Genomic DNA, 21,355 nt, shown 5'->3' on the forward strand with positions numbered 1-21,355 from the left:
TATCATCTCTCAGAAAAATTTGCAGAGCTCGGATCTCAGCTAGTTACTGTCATTACTCAGCTGACAGTTAAAGTTTTTACCAATTCAGTCTCGGCTAAATGAAATATTAATAAATACATTTTTTCTCCAAACAGTTTGCCTGAAAACCGCTTTCAAATACAGGCATAGAAACATGGCTGTTACATTTTTGCTGCGTTAAGGCTGTCCGATTTTAGCTCTAAAAGCGTTTGCCGAGGACTCGGACAAATGTGCGCTGTTCTCGAGCGCTGTCTGTTACTAGGCATACTCCTTTTCGTCTTCCTCTACATTGGTTTTTTGCTTCACAGTCCTCCTGTCTTCCCGGTCGGTTCTTCTTACTTCTTCTAAACTGGAGAGGTCTGTCGTTTAACGGCTGTATTGGTGGTAGTTTTGTTTCTCTCATATTCAATTCTTTGTGGCTACCTTGAGGCGAGTTGGCCTCACTTCGCTGCATGTATACATACAAGCTGCTGGTTCCACGGCAGGTCTGGCGTCTCTCAATATTCTCTAGATCTTGGCAGTGTCGTGAATAGCCCCGCAGAGCGTTCGCTCGGAGGCGCAGTGGATACTCCAAACTATTTGTGACATGGCGGAACGGATCATGGTGGTAGCGAGGACGGCTTTGCCTGTTCGCTTGACTATGTGAAAAGCCCTGAGTATTCGCTTGGTTCTGGAAGTAGCCTTGACGCTGTTCGCTAACTACCCTTAGTGGAAAGCTTTTAATGTTTTCCAGAACTCGATGCCTTATTTTCCTGAAACTTTCTCGTTCTTCTCTCTGTCGTTGACTTTTCAGTTCATCATAGAATCTGGCGGCCTGAAGATTATTTGCCCAAACGTATCCATTTTGTACCTGGAACTGGCCGGCTAGGGTGTCACAATCCTCCTCCGAAGAACTCTCTGTATCAGAATCATAGCTGTCATAAAACACCAGACTCGACCGAGTTTCAGCAGTGGAAAATCGCAGTTCGTTTCTGTTTCCAACATAGGGAAACAACTTTTGCCTCATCTCCGGTGAAACGTTTGATTCGTAAACCTCAGCGGGATAGGCCTGTCCAGAGCGCAATCTCCTGAAAGCAGGGCCCTTTTTCGATTCTAAACAGTCTCTCAGGTTGGAAGTGACCTCTTGATCTCTCCTCTTGTTGTGTCGATGACACAGCTCAAGTACTGATGGTGTTTCTCTTCGAACATTCATCTTCAACGCTAAATGTTCATTACTGTCTAACTGTTCGTGCTTGCAGATTTACTGATAAAAAATAAAGAACGATGTCTTGCTAATTACATTCTCATCTGACGTAAAACCATGTAATTAGGCTCAATTAGGAAAATAATGTCAGCGTTCTTTGTGATGTACCGCCAGAGAAGATCACTATTTCCTAGAATGGAACGATTTATTACTTTCTTGTGGTTCTGAAAATGATGAAAATTTTCTGCTTTTAATTGCACATTGCGAGGTTTGTTAAGGTCATAGATAAAAAAAAAAAAAAAACCTCGCGAACTAGACTAATAGGTGATGTTATTTTGCCGTGTGTCATCAGATCTCTGACATAAAAGAACTGTATGGTAATTAGGAGGAGTTTTTGGGACCTCCCTCTTCCCCCCTCCCCCCGACCCCCACAAATTTTTCTCCCACTAATCGTCCCGCGCTATACGGCAAACGCCTTTATAATATAAGCGACTACAGGAGCCATTTTAAAATGGGCTCCGGACAAATCCGTCTATTGTTTGTCTTCATAACAAAGCCCCTGTGAAGGAGAGTCTTCAATTGGAGACAAAAGGAGAAAGGATTTAGTTGCTGGGTTGCTTTGTAGCACACAAGTCAACATATGACAGAAGAAGGCAAGGATAAAAATCCCTCAAATCGGTCGGTTCGGAATTCATATCCATTTCGTGCCACAGGAACGTAGATGTCTGACGCCCTGTGACCAAGCTGTTGTTCGCTGTCATCGTGACTAAGACTGCGCGGTTACTTAGCAGGAGGCAAAGAACAACTTTAGGGAGTATTCGAATTTTGCGGCTCGTAGATCTGAGATGTTGGGCTGGGCAATAGCGTTGCCAATAGTCGGAACTTACATTATTACTTCTGTGGTTCTCTTAAACTTCCCATGGCTAGTACATAAGAAGAAAAAGCTGAAGTTTCGTTGTCGACACATCAGCCACAGAGGAGGCAAGTAACCGACTAATTTAAACTTGTTTTTAACTTTAAGTTTAAGTCCTTGTTCAAGCTTATTACAGTTAAGCTTAATGGTTGGACGGGTCTTTGATCACGACCAATAAGTAGAAATAACAGGAGATGCTATGAACTTTATGTTTTTGATAATTTCTGATAATTTGCCTTGATCTTCCACTACCATGAAAAGATGTTGCCAGCAGGTACCTTTTCTTGACCCAGAAAAGGTGACCAAAAATTGCAAAAATAATTGTGAGCTACTAACTCAATGTATTTTCCTAGTTTCTTGGACAACATTTTCCAAGAGACTAGAAGATATTATGGGCCATTGACATATTTACTTGTTTCCTGCATTACATCAACTAAACATTTAGGTCAGACCCCCACCCCCCCTCCCAACTTCACATGGAATTTTGCTGTCCCAAGAGTCACTGCATTCCAGTCGCTAACGTGGGCGTTACTGACATTTATGATATGGCTGTGTCTCACAAGGACTGGGAACTACCAAATTCACGAATTTGACTGGCTGAAATTGATAGTGAAAGCAGTCTAGATTTTCCCATCTAGACCGGCATCTAGATTGGTTACATTTTGTGGAGAAAAAGTTGCAAACTAAAATGCAAAACTTTTGACTATTTTCTTCCCGCAATATTTATTTATGGAGGTGCCAAAAAGCCTGATGAGAAAAAAGTAAAGACGACGAGCAAACTTTGGCAGAATTATTTCAAGTTCAGTTCATCGCTGTTTGCAAGCAAACTGTCAGCTAGTACAAACCAGTTACATTAAACGAATTAGTTTTTCCTGTTTGCCATATAATAAACATCTTATTAACCAAGCTTAGTCGGTCTGTATGGGAGAATCTTGACCTCGGTCGTTTGTACAGATCTCGGTCAAGATTCCCTCATACAGACCTCCTGCCTGGTTAATAAGAGCTAAGCGAAGATGTCAACATGATCTACAAAGTTTTCTCCTATCCGTTCTATGGAAGCATCCAGATGTCTTCTGTGTTCTATTTACAGTTTTGATTTCCAGTGAAAGTAATTCAGTAAGAGAGAACCAGAATCATCGGTAGAAGGCCTCAAAAGGGGGCCATATTTTGTAACACTTTTACCTGCTGGCCTTTGCCTGCCTACTTCACAAATGTGTTACTCTTTCTCTAATGTTGAGTGTTTCAACTGTGGTGCAATCTCTCATCCAAGTGAAAACTACATGCATCTGTTTTTGGTGTTTGCTGTTTGCAACATAAAGTACTAAACTTTATTAAAATAGAGTACTTTGCTTTTAGTCGAATACCCCCTGCACTGACATCCAAAAATGGACTTGTCTTACCCTCTCCCACCCTAAACATCTAGTTGATAACAATTCGGGAACAAGTGAATGTGTCGACAGCCCCTCAATCTGCATCTTAATCAAAGTGCAGTCGATGTGAAGTTTATGCTGAACACATGCGAAATCAGGATTATTCCCAGAAAAAGCAAACATGTTGTGTAAAGTTTAACATGTTCAGAGTAGCCTGCACAAAATGCACCCTGGCTGTAATCTAGTCGAGACACTCCCACACAACCCAGGAGAGTTGAAAAGTGTACATGTATATAACATGCCCAGGCTCCAAGCTCAATCTCAGACCTCTAGAATTCCAATACACCAACAGCAATTAACCCACCAGCCCTAACACTATCTCTCTTATTATAGATTACTAGGATGATGGACAATTTAAGTAATCATTTTTGTATCCCTCTTTGTCTGTTTATTTCAGGAGCTGCTGAAAATTTAGAAAACACAATGACAGCTTATCATCAGTAAGAAATATCTTGCGGCACATTATGTATAAAGCAACATTTTTCTCTCCAACAGTTCTGCATCTCAGTATACTGTTGGCCTGGGAAGGGGGGGGGGGGGGTACTCCCTATAATGGCCTTTATAGGAAGGCTTGTCCTGAAAGGGAACCTTTTTCAGGCTTCAGGTATTTCACAAGTTGATGTATATGAAAGGGTAGGGAAATCTGTCATTTAGTTATTTAAAGGAGCCTTTAATCAAAATATTTTGCACAGATACCTTTTGGCTGTATCTGGTAATGTGTGATGTTCTCCCATAAAATTGTTCATTAACTTCAGGAAAGGATGCAGTGTTCTTAAGTAGGTATGTTAAAGGGGTGCCTTTTTTCAATAAAAGGTATATAAAAGAGGTAACTTTTTTGTCTAAATGGTTTGCAAAAGGGTAAGGGATTGGACCCCGGGGCAGAGCCTCCACATATAAAACTTTGTAGAGTACTGTGCCCCCCCAACCCAGGATTGTTGGTGTCTAAACTGTAACTGTTATATATAATATTGCATTTTTCATCCTATAGTGCATTAAATATGGGAACAGAAATGCTTGAACTAGATGTCCGCTTGACAGCCGATAAACAGGTACTAGCAGGCACTGATTTAAAGGAACACTGTTGCCATTTTGAGCATGATTTTGGAAATCTCAAAAACATGTATCTATCTTTGGAAGCTGAACAATTAAATGGTTTTATTTTTTAAAGAAAATCCTTTGATGAGCTGAAGCAGCAATGTTGTCAGTCCCTATTCATTGCACAATAAGCTTATTTAAAAGACTCAGCTTTCAGGGTCATTCATAGGTTAATTTGCTCAATTCAGACCTTATTACGTTCTCTGGAGAATTTGTCCTCTACCAATTTAGAAATTGTCTTTCCTTTGGTAGTCTGTATATTTATTTCCAGATGTATACATGTTTGTTATTGTGTACGCAGGTTGTTGTGTGTCATGATGACGACCTTTCCCGTGTTACAGACACAGAATACAATATTTCTGATTTCAGTTACAAGGTATGTCATCTTTCACAAATCTTGACGTATAATTAAATTGCTAAATTTATACATTTTAGCTATTTACTGACACGATCATGTTATCTCAAAATGATCAATTTGAAGAGATACATGTATATTTTGCTAATATCATGAAAAGTAAATAATTATTAAAAGCAATTCTGTCAATTATCTTTATTAACTGTTTACAAATAAAATAAATTCATTGACCTCAGTATATATTATTAAGTTTATGAGGTAAATTAATCAAAGAACATGATCAAAGCTGATGAGGTACTTTTAGAGCCATTATTTATGACCAATATTAATAGCAAAAATTTCCTCTTTTAGGACCTGCCACCTCTAATGAAAAGGCTCAATGTTCAGTTTCAGCCAGGTAATTGTACAATTTATTCTGACTATTAGACTACAAAAAGTATAAATTTAAGTTAAACATATGTGCTTACTAGCTGTTATGAGTTGCTCTGAGCTTCACTTTTTTATTCCAATAGGTGTTACATGTGAAGTAAAGAATGACGACTGTCGTATTCCATTACTAGAAAGTGTTTTTGAAGCATTTCCTAATATTCCTATAAATGTAGACATAAAAACCAACTCTGATGTGCTTATAGACAAGGTAAGTGGTATAATTGTAAATGTGTAGTTTTAACAGTTCCTGTTGTGGTGCACATCCAATTTTTATTTGAGAACTCATGTGCTTTCTTTCTTTCTCTCTTGCTAGACACATGAACTTATCTGCAAGTACAACAGAAAGGATTTAACAGTGTGGGGGAACTTTTCAAAAGAAGTTACTGACAAGTGTTACAAGAAGGTTAGCTTGACAGTGATCTACAAAGTTAATCATCTGAGCTCTTAAAATGATTATTGCTAAAATGCTGGAAACTGCTTATTACATGTACATGATGTATGTCTGGGGATCAGCCTCCAGTAGAACTTGCAATTTTCTTTTCCAAAATCAGTCAAAAACTTTTAAAAGTCAAATGGACATTGTATAATTGTCTCAGGCAATGACAGTGCTGCATGTACTGGTTCTTACTGGTTCTTTTTCTTGTAGGATCCAGAAATTCCAATAATGTTTTCAATGAAGCGTTGTGCTGCACTTGTGTTGCTGTTTTATACTGGTCTACTGCCATTTATTCCCATCAAGGAGTCATTCCTGGAGATCATGTTACCAGTCACAATGATTAGGTAAAGATGTTACCATATAATTGAGTTCAAACATTATTCTTTAAATAACATGAATAAGTAATAAATATTAATGGTTAGAAGCCCGGACGTGCAGACAAGGGATCGTTCTAAATGTAACAATAATAATAAATATAATAATGATAATGATAATGATAATGACAATGATAATGATAATGGTAATGACAATAGTAATAATAATAATAATAATAATAATAATAATAATAATAATTCATTTATACAGCGCACACATCCATTATTTGCCCAAGGTGCTTTACAAAATTATCCCTACAATCTACAATTTTACTCTAAGAAACTTGGAAACTAAAAAACTAGCAAAATACTGAAAAAAAACTAGAATCGAAAAAAAAATTAAAAGTATGATAAAGAGTTACTCTTAATAAATTTAGTAAAAAGGAAGGTCTTGAGTTTTTCTTAAATAATAAAGCTGTACTGGATTGTCATATTTCCAAAGGAACAGTGTTCCAAATCTTCAGAGCGCATACGGAAAAAGCTCTATCACCACATGTTTTGGTTTTACAAGTTGGCTGCATTAACAGGTCTTGAAAGTTCAAGTGAAGAGACCTTGTTGGTTTCCAATATTCCAGGAGTTCTGTTAGACCATTCAATGTTTAAGGAGTGATGGAATGGTGTGCTAATAAGGCAATACTCTAAAGATATTACAAAGAATATTGCACTATGGGGCAGAAGGAGAGTGAATAAATTTAGGTATAAATACAAATTATTAGTACAATTTTTTTTTTTTCTCAGAAAGGTAGGGAAGTGAGATTTTCATTGTAGAAATGGTAATAATTAATATATGTTGTTTGGAACAAAAGATTTTTTATGTAACTGTAGCTAAATTGTATTACAATGAATTGGGCAAATTCTCAAAGAGTAAATTAAAGTAAAGTAAAGTCAGTTTACTTAAATTTCTGTCAGAAATGCAAATTTTCAATTTTTTTTTTATCACTGGCTAGAAAATTTAGTGGTCTTTCTTTTCAAAAAAGTTCAGAATGATAAGCTCTAAAGTGGTCTTAGAGATACAGAGGATAAGCTATTTTGAACTTGTAATTACCACAGCGTGTTGACAAATTCCTGTCATCGCTAAGGAATTCATCCTCTTTCATGTGTACGTGTACATTGTTCAACAGATCCAGAGTTGACCAGAATTATTATCCTTTGTGCAATTGTGCTTCGTTTCTCCGGTTCTTTAAAGTTGTCCATAGTTTCTTCATTTGACTATTTTGCTTGCTGTTTCTACATTCTGAATTTTTGATGTCTTCAAAGAAACAAACCATTGTGCCCTTTTGGGTTGGGAAAGAAGCTGAAATTGTGAGAGAACAAGCCATTTTCTGCTTCAAAAGTTGCCAATTTTGCTGCAAGTGATCACAGCGATGTGACCTAATTTTGTTAAGCATCTGCTCGCTTGAATTTTCTGCCGGACTTTCATGGCATAATCAGCTTGTTACAATTTGTTTTCTTGCAGTTTGATTTATGGTGATCTACGGCTGGTTCACGATATTCTTCGCATCTTTATAGCCATTTTGGCATTCAAATCACCAACTTTCCTGACTAAATTGAGTACCGAACAAGAAATCTCACTGCATTTCGCCATTTCTCATACCACCATAGTATATGTGAAGTTTTCCTAAAGTTTCTATAATTGTGATGTCTGTTAAATGCAGACTGTCATCAACACCATAGTTATGGTAAGCGGATCCTTGGACTCATTTATCAGCACATGGTTAAATCCAACAGTTTGTGTGTCATCAATCACTTAGAACAAACCAAATTGGAAATTAAAGCTTTTTTTTCATCAGTGTATCTCAAAACCTTAAATTCCATACGGGAATGTACGTTTTAAGTTCATTTACAGCCACCTTTCGATGGATTTAGCTGAAATTTGGCTGAAATGTTCTCACTCCAGATAGATGCTCTACAAGACTGTATCTCCAATTAGTTAATTTTAGTCCGGTTTAAAAGTTATGGTTTTGTTTATCAAAGGAAACCCCATGCATTCCAATGTTGAACTTTAGAATAGTATAAAAAGAAAACAAAGTGATCTTTCAGAAATTGGAGACACACATTTGAAGGGCATTGTGTGATGAATCAATTCCAATATTGAGACGGTCAAATATATTTGAGGTACACTCTGATACTTTCAATTTAATTTACTTTTTACTTAAAAATTTTTAAAAAGTTTGATTCTCTGACTAATTCCCGACTATAGAAACATACCTTAACTTGCTTACTACCTACCGGATTCTTCTGTTCCTTTGTAGGCGTTTTGAAGTGCCTCGAACAATGAAAGTCTTATGTCACATAGTTGACTGGTGAGTTATATGTGAATGACAAAATGTATCTGTCAGTGACAGCAAAACATCTGGGCAAAAAGTTTCTTCAATAACACTCCCACAAAGAAAAAAATGTAGCAAGCTGTCGACATCATATCTTTCTGATTGATCTGATTGATCTGACAATGTACTTACCAACGTGGCGACCAGTATGGCAATCAGAGGACAAACACAAACAAAGTATACTTGGATTCCTAACGTAAAGTCCATGCTTTCAACTACATACATTTATTGAAGCTCCCCCATGGGGGCTTTTCAGCCACAATGTAAAAAAATAGTCATGAATAACTCAATGGTTAACTAATTTTGCAGTCTTAAGTTTTGAAATAGCATGTGACTGGAAATTATCATTTATCAAGCTGACATTTTCATTCAGACTCACAAGACTATCACTTGCTCACTGGGCCATTGAACTTCTATTTTCACTTGCCCAAGAGCAAAATTTACTTGCCTCAGGCAATCTAGCCTGCGAATACAGCCGCCTCTCATTCGCTCCCACTACTATGTGTGAAACGCGAGTATTCGCAGGCTACACGCAATCGGACCTGGGTTTTTTCCTGCCCTGTAATAGTTGTGTGGAAATTAAATGTTAATTTTCATATGTTTTTGGTAGGTTTTTAATCAGCCCAATACTTTTTAAGCATTTGGATAAGAGAGGAATTCAGGTACTGATAACTTTTTTGGTACTGACAAATGTAAATTTAGCTGTTTGTTGTAGGATGATGAGTGTTTTCCAAAAAAATATATGTTAAAATATGCAGTCTTTAGTTTCAATAGCTGTAATACTTTCCTAAATAGTTGCCTGTTAATGTCACTCTGGTCGTATGAACTCTTTATTTTGGAGGTATGTAGTAACTACTTGTAAAACCTCTTACTATAAACTTCTTTTTTTTCTAAAATACCCCCCGTCTGTAATTTAGAAAAAAAATGTAACTTGGGAACAAATGAGCCCTTTTGGGAAAGCGGGGGTGAGGGAAGGTATATCATAACTCATACAGAACTTTGCCTGGTGTTTTGCAAAGAAAATCAAATCAGCTACTGACCAGACTTTTAGCCAAACTTATCAGTAACTCTGAGTTATGACATATTACAATAATGATGTAGAGTTACCTCTAATTATTAGAAATACATCTGCCTGCTGCAAAAAAATCATTCATTCAAACAGAATTGATGTTCTTGCATTGTTGTATGTACTGCAACAAATCTGACATGAATATATGTAACTTGTTTCTTGATCTACAGACTTATCTTTGGGTGCTAAATGATGACAGTGAGTTTGACTTTGCCTTCAACAAGCTTAAGGTTGCTGGTGTTATGACAGACTATCCTACAAGACTGCAAAATTATCTTAATGGCAGCAATATCCCTCGAGAGCCTGTAAACACTACCAGTGGAAGTGAAAGGAGTGAGCTGATTAAAAAAGAGTGACAGATTAGTCTTCTCCTGCCGAGTGCAAACTGAAAGCACTCATGGCAGCAACAATGATAGTGCACCAGTTATAGAGCTGGAAGTTTCTTTTTAGTTTTTTTTTAAAAACTAGACTCATTAAGTGTCATATTTTAGTGAAACATCGTACTGTTTAGTGTGTATTTTCATTCAGGGTTCTCTTTAATTTAGGGAATAGAGGGCTTGATTCATAAGTAGACAGCTGACCCTAATAGTTTTTGAGTGCCCAAGGGACAAGCCTCTCAGGAGGTTTGGGGTCATCTTCCCCCAGAACATTTTGAAATTTAGATGCTCTGAAATGCTATTTTACGCATTCTTTTATAGATATTTCCTAAAAAGAAAATCAATTTTGGAAAAGTTCAAAATGCCAACAAAATCAAGGGATTACAAAGAATTCAACCTTTTTCATACAGTGCTAGCATAATTGAAAATGTGCAAGACACCCTGATCCCATGCCCCTTCTCTAGCTACAGCCTTGATTGTCCTGAGACAAGGACAGTCAAGGTTCAGTCACATTCCAAACAACCTGTATTTTCCCTAAATTACTCTTTACAACTTACATACATATTATTTCACGAATAGTGGGTGGCTCAGAAATTGAAGTAGCTGGCTTTTCAGCCATCAGCCGGCACTTAATGAAAACCCTGATCCATTTGAGTGCAAAAAGCAGTTCTTCGAAGTAACATAATTACACAATCTGTTATAGAGCATCAGGTATGAATCAAGCTCAAAATTGTCAAGTAGCTTAGTATCCAGGCACTCCAGTTCATTCCTAGACCTTTGTAAACAGCGTCAATAACCAAACAAAGCACATCTATATTGTAATGTAGGTAATTAGTATTATGTTAGCAAAAATAGTTCATACAATGTATCACTGTTTTTGCAAGGTGATAAACATGTTGTATTCAATATTTAATTTATGTCCAACTGTAGAATATTTCCTTGTTTTAAAGATATAGCATGTCAAAAATCATGAAAATCACGATCAGACTGTGTACTGGCTATCAAAGGATTACCTACCTTTTGATTGAAAAGTGACTGATGATATCAAATTTTATTTCCTATTTTGTTCACTTTCTGTGATTATATTTACTTCCACTGATTGTTTATGTTTGGGTCACAACCAGATGGCATGGAATCCAGACCTCTGACCAATGTCGATGTATTTAGTTTTTAGCGCAAGACAGTTTGCTATTACAGTACCAAAGGTGTAATATCTTCATAAGCTCAACAATAATATTAGAATTAGAAATATTTATTATTAGAGACAATTACCGTAATTTCCGGTAGTATCCACCCATTTTCACACTGTTCAGGTTTTAATCATGAACTTTTCTTCCAAAAATGTAATGGAAATAAATAGAAACTGATTTATTAAATAATGTATCTACATATATTAGTAGTGCATTCCAACCATAGCATTGAAAAACAAATTGATTTCATCGTATTTGTGATTCCTTCAACGAAAAAGTCTATAATTCTGTAAATATTAAATATTTTTGTTAGTGTAAAGTTCATGTCTGCAATAAGAATTCTTTCTTTCAAGTAAATTAAACCAAAACCACAAAACACTTAAGACTGCTGCACCCCAGTGGTGTGGAAAACATACCCTTCCCTAAAGAGATTTCATATTTTTTGTTACCAGTGATGATTTTCCCAATGTCGTTTTAATCAGATTGATTATTATAAGAAAAAGTAATTACCTCTTCTTTAGCCATGGCTATGAGAAGCAACCTCGCATATTTTCTGAAAATGCAAGGAGCAAATGGCTCTTTTCTCAGGAAATAACCTGAAATCCTGGAGCAATATTTTCTGCTCACTGAAAGGTCTCAAGTTCAGTATATTTACACTTTAGTAGTGACATTTGTGATAAATCCTATTAGATTGCCGATTTCTTATTGCCTTATCACAAATGACTCAAACACTCTGTAAATTGTCACATCATGTAACCAAGCTGTAGTTAACATCTCTGCTAAAAGCTAAACGTAACTCCACAATCAAAATTCTAATCCCCAAATCCCCTAAACAAAGGACCAGGGCATGAAACAATGAAGAGATAGGGGGAGGGGGACAGGCAGTATGAATGTTTTCTACACTGTATAATGATTGACAGTCATTTGAAAATGGGTAAACAAGTGTTTCACCAGAAGAACACTCGGAATAAGTTTATTCTGTAGTTCCCTGTGTTTCTGTATCGTTCGTAGCTTTATCTTCTTCCATTACAATCTTCTTCACTTGGCCCTCATCTGTGTCCTGGCAATTGACTGGGTCTTTAGCCTCGGCCACCTGTTCATGCTCTCGCTTCCTCGGTGAAGAATGGCCATACAGTGCCTGTTTACTCATCGTCATGGCGTCCAGTAATTCTGTGACAAACTCAGCAAGGTCGATTGTCACTTCTTCCCAAAGCTCTTCATCAAAATCAATACACGATTCTTTGTTTTCTCCTTTCAACCTCTCCAGTAAGACACCCTTGGATTTGTTGCGGATGAACAAGTAGGTTTGGAGCTGAATGTAATCATATTCAGGACACATGAAGCGATTCTTTCGATTCTTTACTTCAATCACACTATCTTCTGTTTCTGCATCCACCTTGCCACATACACTCCACTGTACACCATTGTATTCCATGTCCCTGTAGTACAACTCGGGTGCGATGGGGCGTTCGATCTCAATCCCTTTGGCTTTTCCGAAATCTAGAACAGCTTTGCCTTCCAACTGCGTTCCGCGATCCTTCGTGATTTTGGACTCAACTGCCTCTACGACCTCCTTCTTTTCGATTCTGGCCTTGGCACAAATCTCTTTCACAACCGATTCCACGGGTTTTTCTTCGTTCTGACAAAGTGTCTTGACCTCGGCTGCAACCTGTTCGACCACTTTAGCTGCTACTAGTGCTTGGTCTTCTTTGCTGCTTCTAAAGAGTTTCACTTTCAGGAAATTCAACGTTTTCCAATAAATTTTTCTCAGTGAAATGTCGCAAATTATTTTTCTTAGTTCTGCACCGAAATCGACGAGATCGGATTCTTCTGTCAAAGATGGAAGCTGCAATTCTTCACATTCTGTCAACATGGAGTGAACTTCAGTTTTGAACTGCAAGGCATAGGCAAAACAAAACGATTGTGGATGTGATCGAAGCCAAACTCGTTGGAAGGTTTCTTCTCTGGATTGATATCTATGCCGTCCAACAGCACTGGCTAATTCACTTGCAAAAATAACAATTTTTCTTCTCGCATAATCGCTTGCCTTGCCCGCCATGTTTTGATGTCCGTTGCAAAAATGAAAAATTTGATTTTCACTTCCGGTTTTTATAACGGAGAGAGCGCGGGAAAAAATTGCTTTACTAGGGAGGGGTAGTGATAAGTATGGTTAATTAACCTGGAAACATATTTGTGAGAGCAAATTTACCAAAATATGATACCGTATTTTGAAAGGTGATTTACAAGTCTCACTATCAAAAGATATTAATTTAATGTATTCAGTGGGGATAAATCGGTTTATTGTCTGGTTCATCTCTCCCTACCCTAGTCAGTAGAATATTTCAATGTTCCGGTCGCTCGGGCAAGTCTGAACATGTCACGCTGACAAGTCTACACGAACCATAACATCTCATGACGTCATCGCGATTCATATGGGTAGGCATGATGTTTTTTTTATGTACCCCACTAGAGAGCCTGAAAACCAGCGTGGAAAGCAAGTACTGGCAAAACATCGGAAACCATTCAGTGGACGAAAACAAGAAATGCATAGGGTAGGGAAAATCGCAGATTTTGGTCATAAATAGGGTAAGGGATTTGGGAAACGCGCCGCACGCCCCCATCCAATTTTTCTGGGAGTACCCCCGAGCTTTGCTTATCAAGGCGATTGATTATCTGTACTGACCAAACAATTAAGTGCATTTTTTACGGTAACTGCATAAATTCTCGCGTGCTCATATTGGCTAATTTTCTTTGTCAATAAGCGGACAGACACATGAATGTATAATTTGTGCGATGCGTCAACGAGCGAGAGCGGACAATTTGTTATCGTCGGGTTTGACAATTTATTATCTGCGATCCATTCGGCTATCGCCTCGTGGATCCGCATCTACTTTGACAACGTTGTGACGAAATTCATGATCAATAAGAGGACAGACGCATGAAAAACTGACTTCAATTTGTTAAATTGTGTTGAAAAATTGTAAACAGATATAAATTTAGCTCCTCTTATACGTGACGAGGATATAAACTTTGGTGGTTCTTTACTCTGGGATATTTCAAACTGATGACATCATGTGAAAACACTCTCGACTACATAACTACAAAGCCTTTAGTGTGACATGACATAATGAGACGAAAGTAAGCGGGCGAACATATCACTCCAAAGCACGTGCGCGCAACATTTCTCGAACGTGCGCGCAAACTTAGACGATTATGACGAGACGTGATGCAATGAATTGACAGAAGCTGACTTGAGACAGAAGTGTAACAGCTCTTGTAAGCTTGTAATTCTCTTCATTGTTAGCAGCTGTTATTGTTTTAGGGCTAGGGGCATTGTTTCTGTTGTTTGTTCTCAGAGGGGAACAAGCCATTCATGTGAGACCTTACGACAGCTGCTACATCACCCACTTGAGAACGTTCACTGTCGGCATATAACTGTCACTGTTTTTAATAGCAGGCTTACTTACAATTGATTGAGTGAGATAAGCTTTACTGACACAAGTGAAACGGATGACAAAAACGGAGGTAACGTTATGAGCTTTAATTTCATCTTTTAATTTAATTTTCAGCCACTAAGTTTAGTTCCTAATGGCCCTATTCTCCCAGAGGAGAGCTAGGAATTAGTAGTAAGTTAAGTTCCTAATCACCAGAACATGTTTGCAGATAAACTGGCGAAGAGCAATAACTCATTCTCATTATGTAGCTTAGACTATGTAGGACTATGTAGCGTTCTCTGGTCTGATTGGATTGCCTTATGGCCCGGGTTTGGACAACATAATAGAAATTTTATAAACAGTAAACTTCTGTAAACGAGCTGGTTTTTAGGAACAAGTAATCTGAGAAAGAAACAAACGTTGAAAAAATATGTCCGCAAATTTACAAAAAAAAAATAATATGTAAAAAAAAAATTCAGTCAGACCAATAGGGTTAAACAAACCGTTGGCCTTGGGACAAGTGCAAGCTGCAAATTCTGTTGGTTATGAAACAATCAAAAGCGAGCTGATGATTTTTGCGGGAACTTTTTCTTTGAAAGTTTTTGCGGTTAATGGCGAAAACGTTGCGATAGAGCGGTAATTTTTCTCATTACAATTACCTTTCTGTATGACCCGACTTCCAAGCACCACTTAATTTATGAACCAATCGGATGCGAGTGGATAACTCGAGCGAGTTTCTTGGATAAATTCCTATCGCTCGAATAACAAATTCAATGTTTAACCCTAAATTCGACACTTTCTATGAAAATCTGTCGATTTCTGCTGCCAAATCTGGTTATTAATCATTCTGCATACTCAAACTGTGGTCTGTGATTGCTGACTGAGCAACATGTGGTTCAGTAAGAAAGCGACAAAACTTATCTTACGCTCACGTGAAAGCTTGGGCATGCGCCGAACCAAAAAACACTGGACAAAGGTTTCATGTTTCGAGTTTTGATCGGCTCATCGCGTCTCTCGTGACACCATGTTCATATCTGGGCAAGGGAGAACCCATTTAAAAGCCATCTGGTGTAGAAGTCCTGTCGCATTACATCGCAAGCATTTCCACGCATGCGACAAACTTCCGCTGGCATAAAATCCTTCCAGACGCAGATCTTTTTCTGCCAGGGACGTAAAGAGCCGACAATCCGGGATATCTTCATCTGGGACAATGAAATCGACCAATGGGAGATCAGGTCCTATATAATACTCAAGTCTTTCTCCTTTCTCATCCACGCAGAAGAATTGATGGCTTTGGTAGTTTTCCTTCTTGTCGCAAAGTGAACTGTAACTTTTGCAGACACTTGCACTGAGCTTGTAATCATTTTGCGAAGCGTATCGCGTCACTGTAAGGGCGCAGTCACGACCAATTGAGAATTTTACAAATTGGCGATACTTTTGCTGTGCTGTTTCTAGAAGGATGTGTTTCCAGTGAAGATACCGTTCAGTGAAGTCTCTCGTCTGTTCTTCTATTATTACATATGGAACAACAGAAGGGTAGCGTTCGAGCCGACGGATAAGTTTCTCTAACCTGAAGTATTGCGCTTCGCGGTACACATATAACGCAACAGAAGCTTGAGGAAGCAGTGACGCATCCCGCAAGTAGTTTAAGATATAGCCAAAGTATGTTCCGTCACGGTCAATGAAATATCTTCCTTCATTATCCACCCCTAGCTTGTGTCGCCCACTAAACATGGCTGCCAACATGGAATCTTCGTCCTTCAGAAGTGTTGAAAGGCGAGTGGTAAAGAAATGACCTCCAACATTAAGAGAAATAATAGTCGGGAGCTACGAAAAATTTGCGAAGAAGAAACTTTGATTAGAAGAAATTATGAAGAAAGATTCACACCTCTCAAACTGAAGTAATTATCAGCGATTCACCATTTTGTAGGAAGATCCTGTGCTATACAAACGCGTAACACTCTTTTCTTTCAGAAGGTGACCTAAACAGTTTCCGAGAGACTTGACGAGTTGTGAACCTCAAAAGGTCGTAACTATTTATAAAACGTCAGTTACCCTGGTCTTTAACCAATTATGAATTTGTTAAATTAAACCTTACGGAAATGAAGTTTCTCCATTAGTTAACCATTCTTTCTTAATTCTTTACTCAGTTCCACAAATGCAACCCATTACCGGTGATCATAATCATGAATCAAACAAAATCTTCCGCTAAAAACATAAAAGTCACCACCAGTTTAATAGGATTTTCCACCTCGCATATGGAATATGAAAGGGCTCCGAACAAGAGCCAGATAATATAAATGGTGGACGCGGAAGTTTACAAGCTTAGACGTTGTTTTTAATTTAATTATTGTCACCAGCATCCAGTATCTAAGTGTACAGTGACATACATTATAATTACCGGTAATTTTGGACAAAAGAAAGCTGATTCAACCGGATGATCCAAGTCGTAAATTGAACACTGCATTGGCTCCGAGAGGACAAATATTTTTTTAATCAGAAGATAATCTAACATTGACCAATGCACGTCGTTGCGGCATTTTAATGAAATTTTTCTGTGTTTTCCAGGAACATAGTAAGGAGGTGTTGTCATTAAAACAGCTACATGAGTTTTCCTTTTTGATTTTATACTTCCCGGCGGCAAACCTTAGAAAAAAAAATTTTTTTCTGTCCATGCGGCTTGAAAGTAGAAATTCGTACTAGATGACACTAAGCCAGAAACTAACCAAACAAATCTCTAAAACTACACGAATTTCACTGAAAAGCTAGGAACAAATTTGAAAACTCCCCTGCAAAAATGGAGATTCTTTTGTATCGTATCTCTTGGGCAATGTCAAAACCTGCTATACTGTTATTACTGTTATTAAACTTTTTTGGTTGACGTTTTTTAGTCAAACGGTTCGATCAATGTAGAAATTTGTAGTTTTGGAATATTGTCTTGTTGTTTACGTATTTACACCTGCTCGTTATATGGAACAAAGCGTTTGGCACTGAAAATGTGTCATACACGATCTAAAGTGAGAAGTCAATGACTAGAGTCTTCGGCTTTAACTATGCAGTGCAATTGCTAAGATCTGTATGACGAACTGAGTTGTGGCCGCTATAGGAATAATTTTTCTGGCCTTCAAATTGTTTACGACAATGGTCGTTTAAGTTGAGTCAAGATTACCATAAAGATCAAACATCACTTTCCTCGATAACAATAAGGAAAGTTTCCCGGAAATCAGTGGTCTTGAAAGAACAGTGGACTGACATCATCGAAATATCACTCCTTTTGTAAAATAGAGAACTGAAAAGTTTTAAGCTTATTCTCGCGAATTTCATCATGCAACAATCTACTGCTGCAGTATAAAACAATTTATAGGTCTTCTGCTGCCGCATAGCTCGACCGTATCAATTTCATTTAATGCGAAAAAATATGAAATGGCATGTGCACATTTAGGTTATATATAAATTTACTGGCTAACGGGTCTCTTTTAGCAATATATTAAGTGCACGTTCGAAAGAAGTTTTTGAAATACCATTGATAGCTTCAGAATCCTTAAAATGAAACCGAAATTTAAACGTGTACGTTCAAGTAAAAATCTGAATTCACTTGCAAACTGAGGAAACATGACTTCCTTCAACCCACGTTCCTGGCGTAGATTAATTTAAATAACAAGTTAATCTTGTATATCATACCGTCACTTTTTCTGCCATTTTTTCCTTCTGAAGTTCAGTCCAGGTTCAATCCAAGTTCGGCTTGTCAGCGCGGGTGGCGATCACGAAGTGATTTTTCACGCGCAGTTACAAACATTAAAAGTAACCTTACGATTTACATAAAAAAGAAAACTCTTTAGGACTGGTTGAAAGTGACAGGTTTTTCACGAAAGAGGACGCTTCCATGACACGCAACAATTGTAGCCTCTATTTCAACACAGCATTCTTAAAATTCAACGACTGGAATACAATTATTCTATACTTAAACTAAACCAGAGAAAAACAGCACTAAAAGAGCAAGAGATTTCGTCATAAAAATTGCTCCCGACATAATTCGTGCTCGCGTTCGTGTTGTTTCGTGTTACCTCGTGATTTTCGGCGTGATGCGAGAAACGCAACAAAAGAAAAGAATAGAGTTCTGCACGCAACACTGCCCTTAGTTTCAATTGGGGAAATAATTGAACAATTACAAATGAATCGCACTCATAAAATGCATTTTTTCAAAGTTGATCATATGCAAGTGTATTTACTTCAGTAAAAGGTTTGTGCGTACCTGTATCGACAGGCAATTTTAGTATCCTTTCCTTCGCATAGTTCGGGGTAAAAAAAAAATAGAATTACAGAACAACTTGACATGTCAATGATCGAAATATCTATAGAAACAATTTTTTTTCCGAGTTGATGTCATTTCTACATTTAATAGTCATGACATGAATTAGCATAATGCCAATTCATTATTTATGGCGTTACAAGCGCGTGACAAATTCAGCGTTAGATTTTAGCCGCGTGATCACGAAATATGAAGAGAGGCGGCGAAAGTTGTTTGTGACTACAAACCTGAGCAAGCGCTATGCAGAATTAATTGCTACGTCTAGTGCATGGTACCTCTATTTTGCCAAAATACTTCAGGTACCTGGTACGACCTTCACCAACGGAGAATCATGTCAGAACGATGTCTTGACATAAATTACATTATGGCCGGTCATGACTGCTTTTAAAAGAAAATAATGGACTATCGTCAAGGCAGATAGCACTGACAATGTTTTTCTTGCTCTCACAAACAGAACTACAGGCTTACGAGTGCTGCTACACTTCTGCAATTTGTTAGTGCACGAAGGCGTCCGATCTTCTGATTGGACAATAAAACCTAATGATAATTTGCCATAACTGAACAGCGTTTCTTCTCAGCGCCATCTTCTCGGCCTCCGTGGGAAACACAGGTGTGAGCTTTGAACGAGCATGTGTAATCTTGTTGTTGGGTTCTTCCTGGAGCCAGCCGGGCTTTTCTCTGTTTAGAGAGTGCTCTATACTGATCAAGCTTTATCCATTTTCTCCAATGTCACGTACGGCGAGAGATATCACATGTGATTTCCAGTCTCGGTTTATAGACTGACTGCGCTGTGGTCATGGCGAACAATTCTCTCGCCTCCAGGCATTAGGTCTCAACAATGAGATTTATCTTACTGTAAGGCCCTTCGCCGCCATTCATTCAATCTCACGCTCTCTCGATTAGAAGCCTGTCCTGGGCTTTTTCTATGGAAATTCACAGTCCCCCTGTTTGTTTGTCACCACGAGCTGAAATCTTTAAACCCACCAGAAGTTTTTATTTTCTTTTTTGTTGGCTGCGGTGTGAGGTCAGCAGTATCGGCATCCCTAAGAAACGTTAAACCAGAAAATTAATTGCAAGGAAAAACGTCGATAAAAATTGAATGCCGCTTAAAAACTAGAATCAGATAATGATTAAGATTTTTCAGATCAAGCTCAAACAAAAATTCCTCATTAATTAAAGGTTTCCATGCATTTCTCCTGATACAAGTGTAAGAATTAAGCTTTGCACGTACGGAGGTAAATCCCCTTGTTGATAATTTCCTTTTTTCTCATCACCCTCCTGCTTGACAGTGTATGGATATTGTAAGGAGACATTCTATGCTGATAGTTCTTGAGAAATACATTATTAAGCTATATATTTTATGATACCTGGATGCTGGTTTCTGTGGAATATATTTTCCAACTCCTGAGCGGTAAACCTTGGGTGCTTCTGCTGGTGTAGCAGCTGCTTTCTTTTTCCTGGCGGCTTCTTCCTGTTCACGTACACACAAGTAATAGAACATTTCAGATCAACTGTAACCTGAGCCTGCGGTGTTGCTTACGTAACATGGCGCGTCCTGTTGGCGCTACGATGACTACGTAGCAACAATCAGAACCCTCGAGATCGCTCGTGACTGCTCGTACTCCCTTTAAGTTTGATTGAATAATAAGAACGGAAAAATCTTGACGTGTTTCTACGAGATTCACTGACTAGGGTTTTGCAGAGATTGATAACAGGAACAAAGAAGCGAAGGTACAAGGCTATTAATCCTATCTTTGCATTACAGTGATTAAACACACTTGCAGAAGTAATGGACCTCAGCTGACAAGGATAACCTGGGAGGTGATCGAGTACATTACCTGTCGCTTTTCCTCTTCTTCCTTTTTCTCGCGTTCTTCTTTAAGCTGAAAACAAATTTAAGTTGGTGTCAAACTCACAAAAAAGCAACACCCTACCAATGGAAAATGAAAGGATGATGACTCGTATCCGTCTCTGTCACGTTACTGACACGTTAGCTAGTCATCATGGACAATCATCTGGCTCTTCACTGTATTTGTATATAACTCGTGCGCATCGCTGTATCTTGTCACGGAATCTTTCTCCTCAGTGACGGAAGGATTGTGTGACGAGCTGTGCGAAGGTAGGGGACTACATACAAATTCTCCGTACCTGTCGTTATACGTTACTTACAGCCTTAGATTAGAGAATATGTTAATAAATCCAGAAAATATTGCCTTTGTGATCGATTGTCTTATTCTCCTGACCTAGATGGCTCTTTTTCATATAAATTTTTAAGAGAGTTAAGACGTTGATCACCGCTAGGTCAACTTACAACGGCGTCCACTTCATCAAAAGGATTCACGAACACCACAGCCTTGATCAACTTGATCGTTTCCTGATGGGAGAGAGTTAAATGAAAAAAATATTCACCCAATTG

General features: G+C 38.0%; 4 protein-coding genes across 4 annotated transcripts in view; 1 reads left to right on the plus strand and 3 right to left on the minus strand.

The window, feature by feature from the left end:
* The first annotated feature begins 1,719 nt into the window (after positions 1-1,719).
* LOC110043307 (lysophospholipase D GDPD1-like) lies at positions 1,720-11,385 on the plus strand. The gene is made up of 11 exons (XM_089280455.1): positions 1,720-2,182; positions 3,942-3,984; positions 4,533-4,593; positions 4,941-5,015; positions 5,346-5,391; positions 5,507-5,631; positions 5,737-5,826; positions 6,070-6,203; positions 8,486-8,536; positions 9,171-9,222; positions 9,800-11,385. Exons 1-11 carry the CDS (start codon positions 2,047-2,049, stop codon positions 9,983-9,985), a joined length of 999 nt encoding a protein of 332 aa, XP_089136581.1. The 5' UTR covers positions 1,720-2,046; the 3' UTR covers positions 9,986-11,385.
* LOC110043301 (uncharacterized) lies at positions 11,351-13,272 on the minus strand. The gene has a single exon (XM_020748739.2). The coding sequence runs from the start codon at positions 13,253-13,255 to the stop codon at positions 12,170-12,172; it is 1,086 nt and encodes a 361-aa protein (XP_020604398.2). The 5' UTR covers positions 13,256-13,272; the 3' UTR covers positions 11,351-12,169.
* A 1,445-nt stretch (positions 13,273-14,717) lies between these two features.
* LOC110043313 (uncharacterized) lies at positions 14,718-18,406 on the minus strand. The gene is made up of 2 exons (XM_020748759.2): positions 18,312-18,406; positions 14,718-16,457 (listed from the first exon to the last, which is right to left on the minus strand). The coding sequence occupies exons 1-2, from the start codon at positions 18,327-18,329 to the stop codon at positions 15,633-15,635; spliced, it is 843 nt and encodes a 280-aa protein (XP_020604418.2). The 5' UTR covers positions 18,330-18,406; the 3' UTR covers positions 14,718-15,632.
* A 418-nt stretch (positions 18,407-18,824) lies between these two features.
* Positions 18,825-21,355, minus strand: part of LOC110043298 (RING-type E3 ubiquitin-protein ligase PPIL2-like) — a 14,199-nt gene continuing 11,668 nt past the window's right edge. The window contains exons 22-25 of the mRNA XM_089279697.1: positions 21,251-21,313; positions 20,778-20,822; positions 20,307-20,410; positions 18,825-19,982 (exon numbers count right to left, since the gene is read on the minus strand). Coding sequence (XP_089135823.1) covers positions 19,895-19,982; positions 20,307-20,410; positions 20,778-20,822; positions 21,251-21,313 — 300 coding nt within the window. The 3' untranslated portion in view covers positions 18,825-19,894. The remainder of the gene's footprint in view (positions 19,983-20,306; positions 20,411-20,777; positions 20,823-21,250; positions 21,314-21,355) is intronic.

This window comes from Orbicella faveolata, unplaced genomic scaffold, assembly GCF_042242905.1.
Source record: "Orbicella faveolata isolate gen_17 unplaced genomic scaffold, um_ofav_v1 contig_47, whole genome shotgun sequence".
NCBI classification, from domain to species: domain Eukaryota; kingdom Metazoa; phylum Cnidaria; class Anthozoa; order Scleractinia; family Merulinidae; genus Orbicella; species Orbicella faveolata.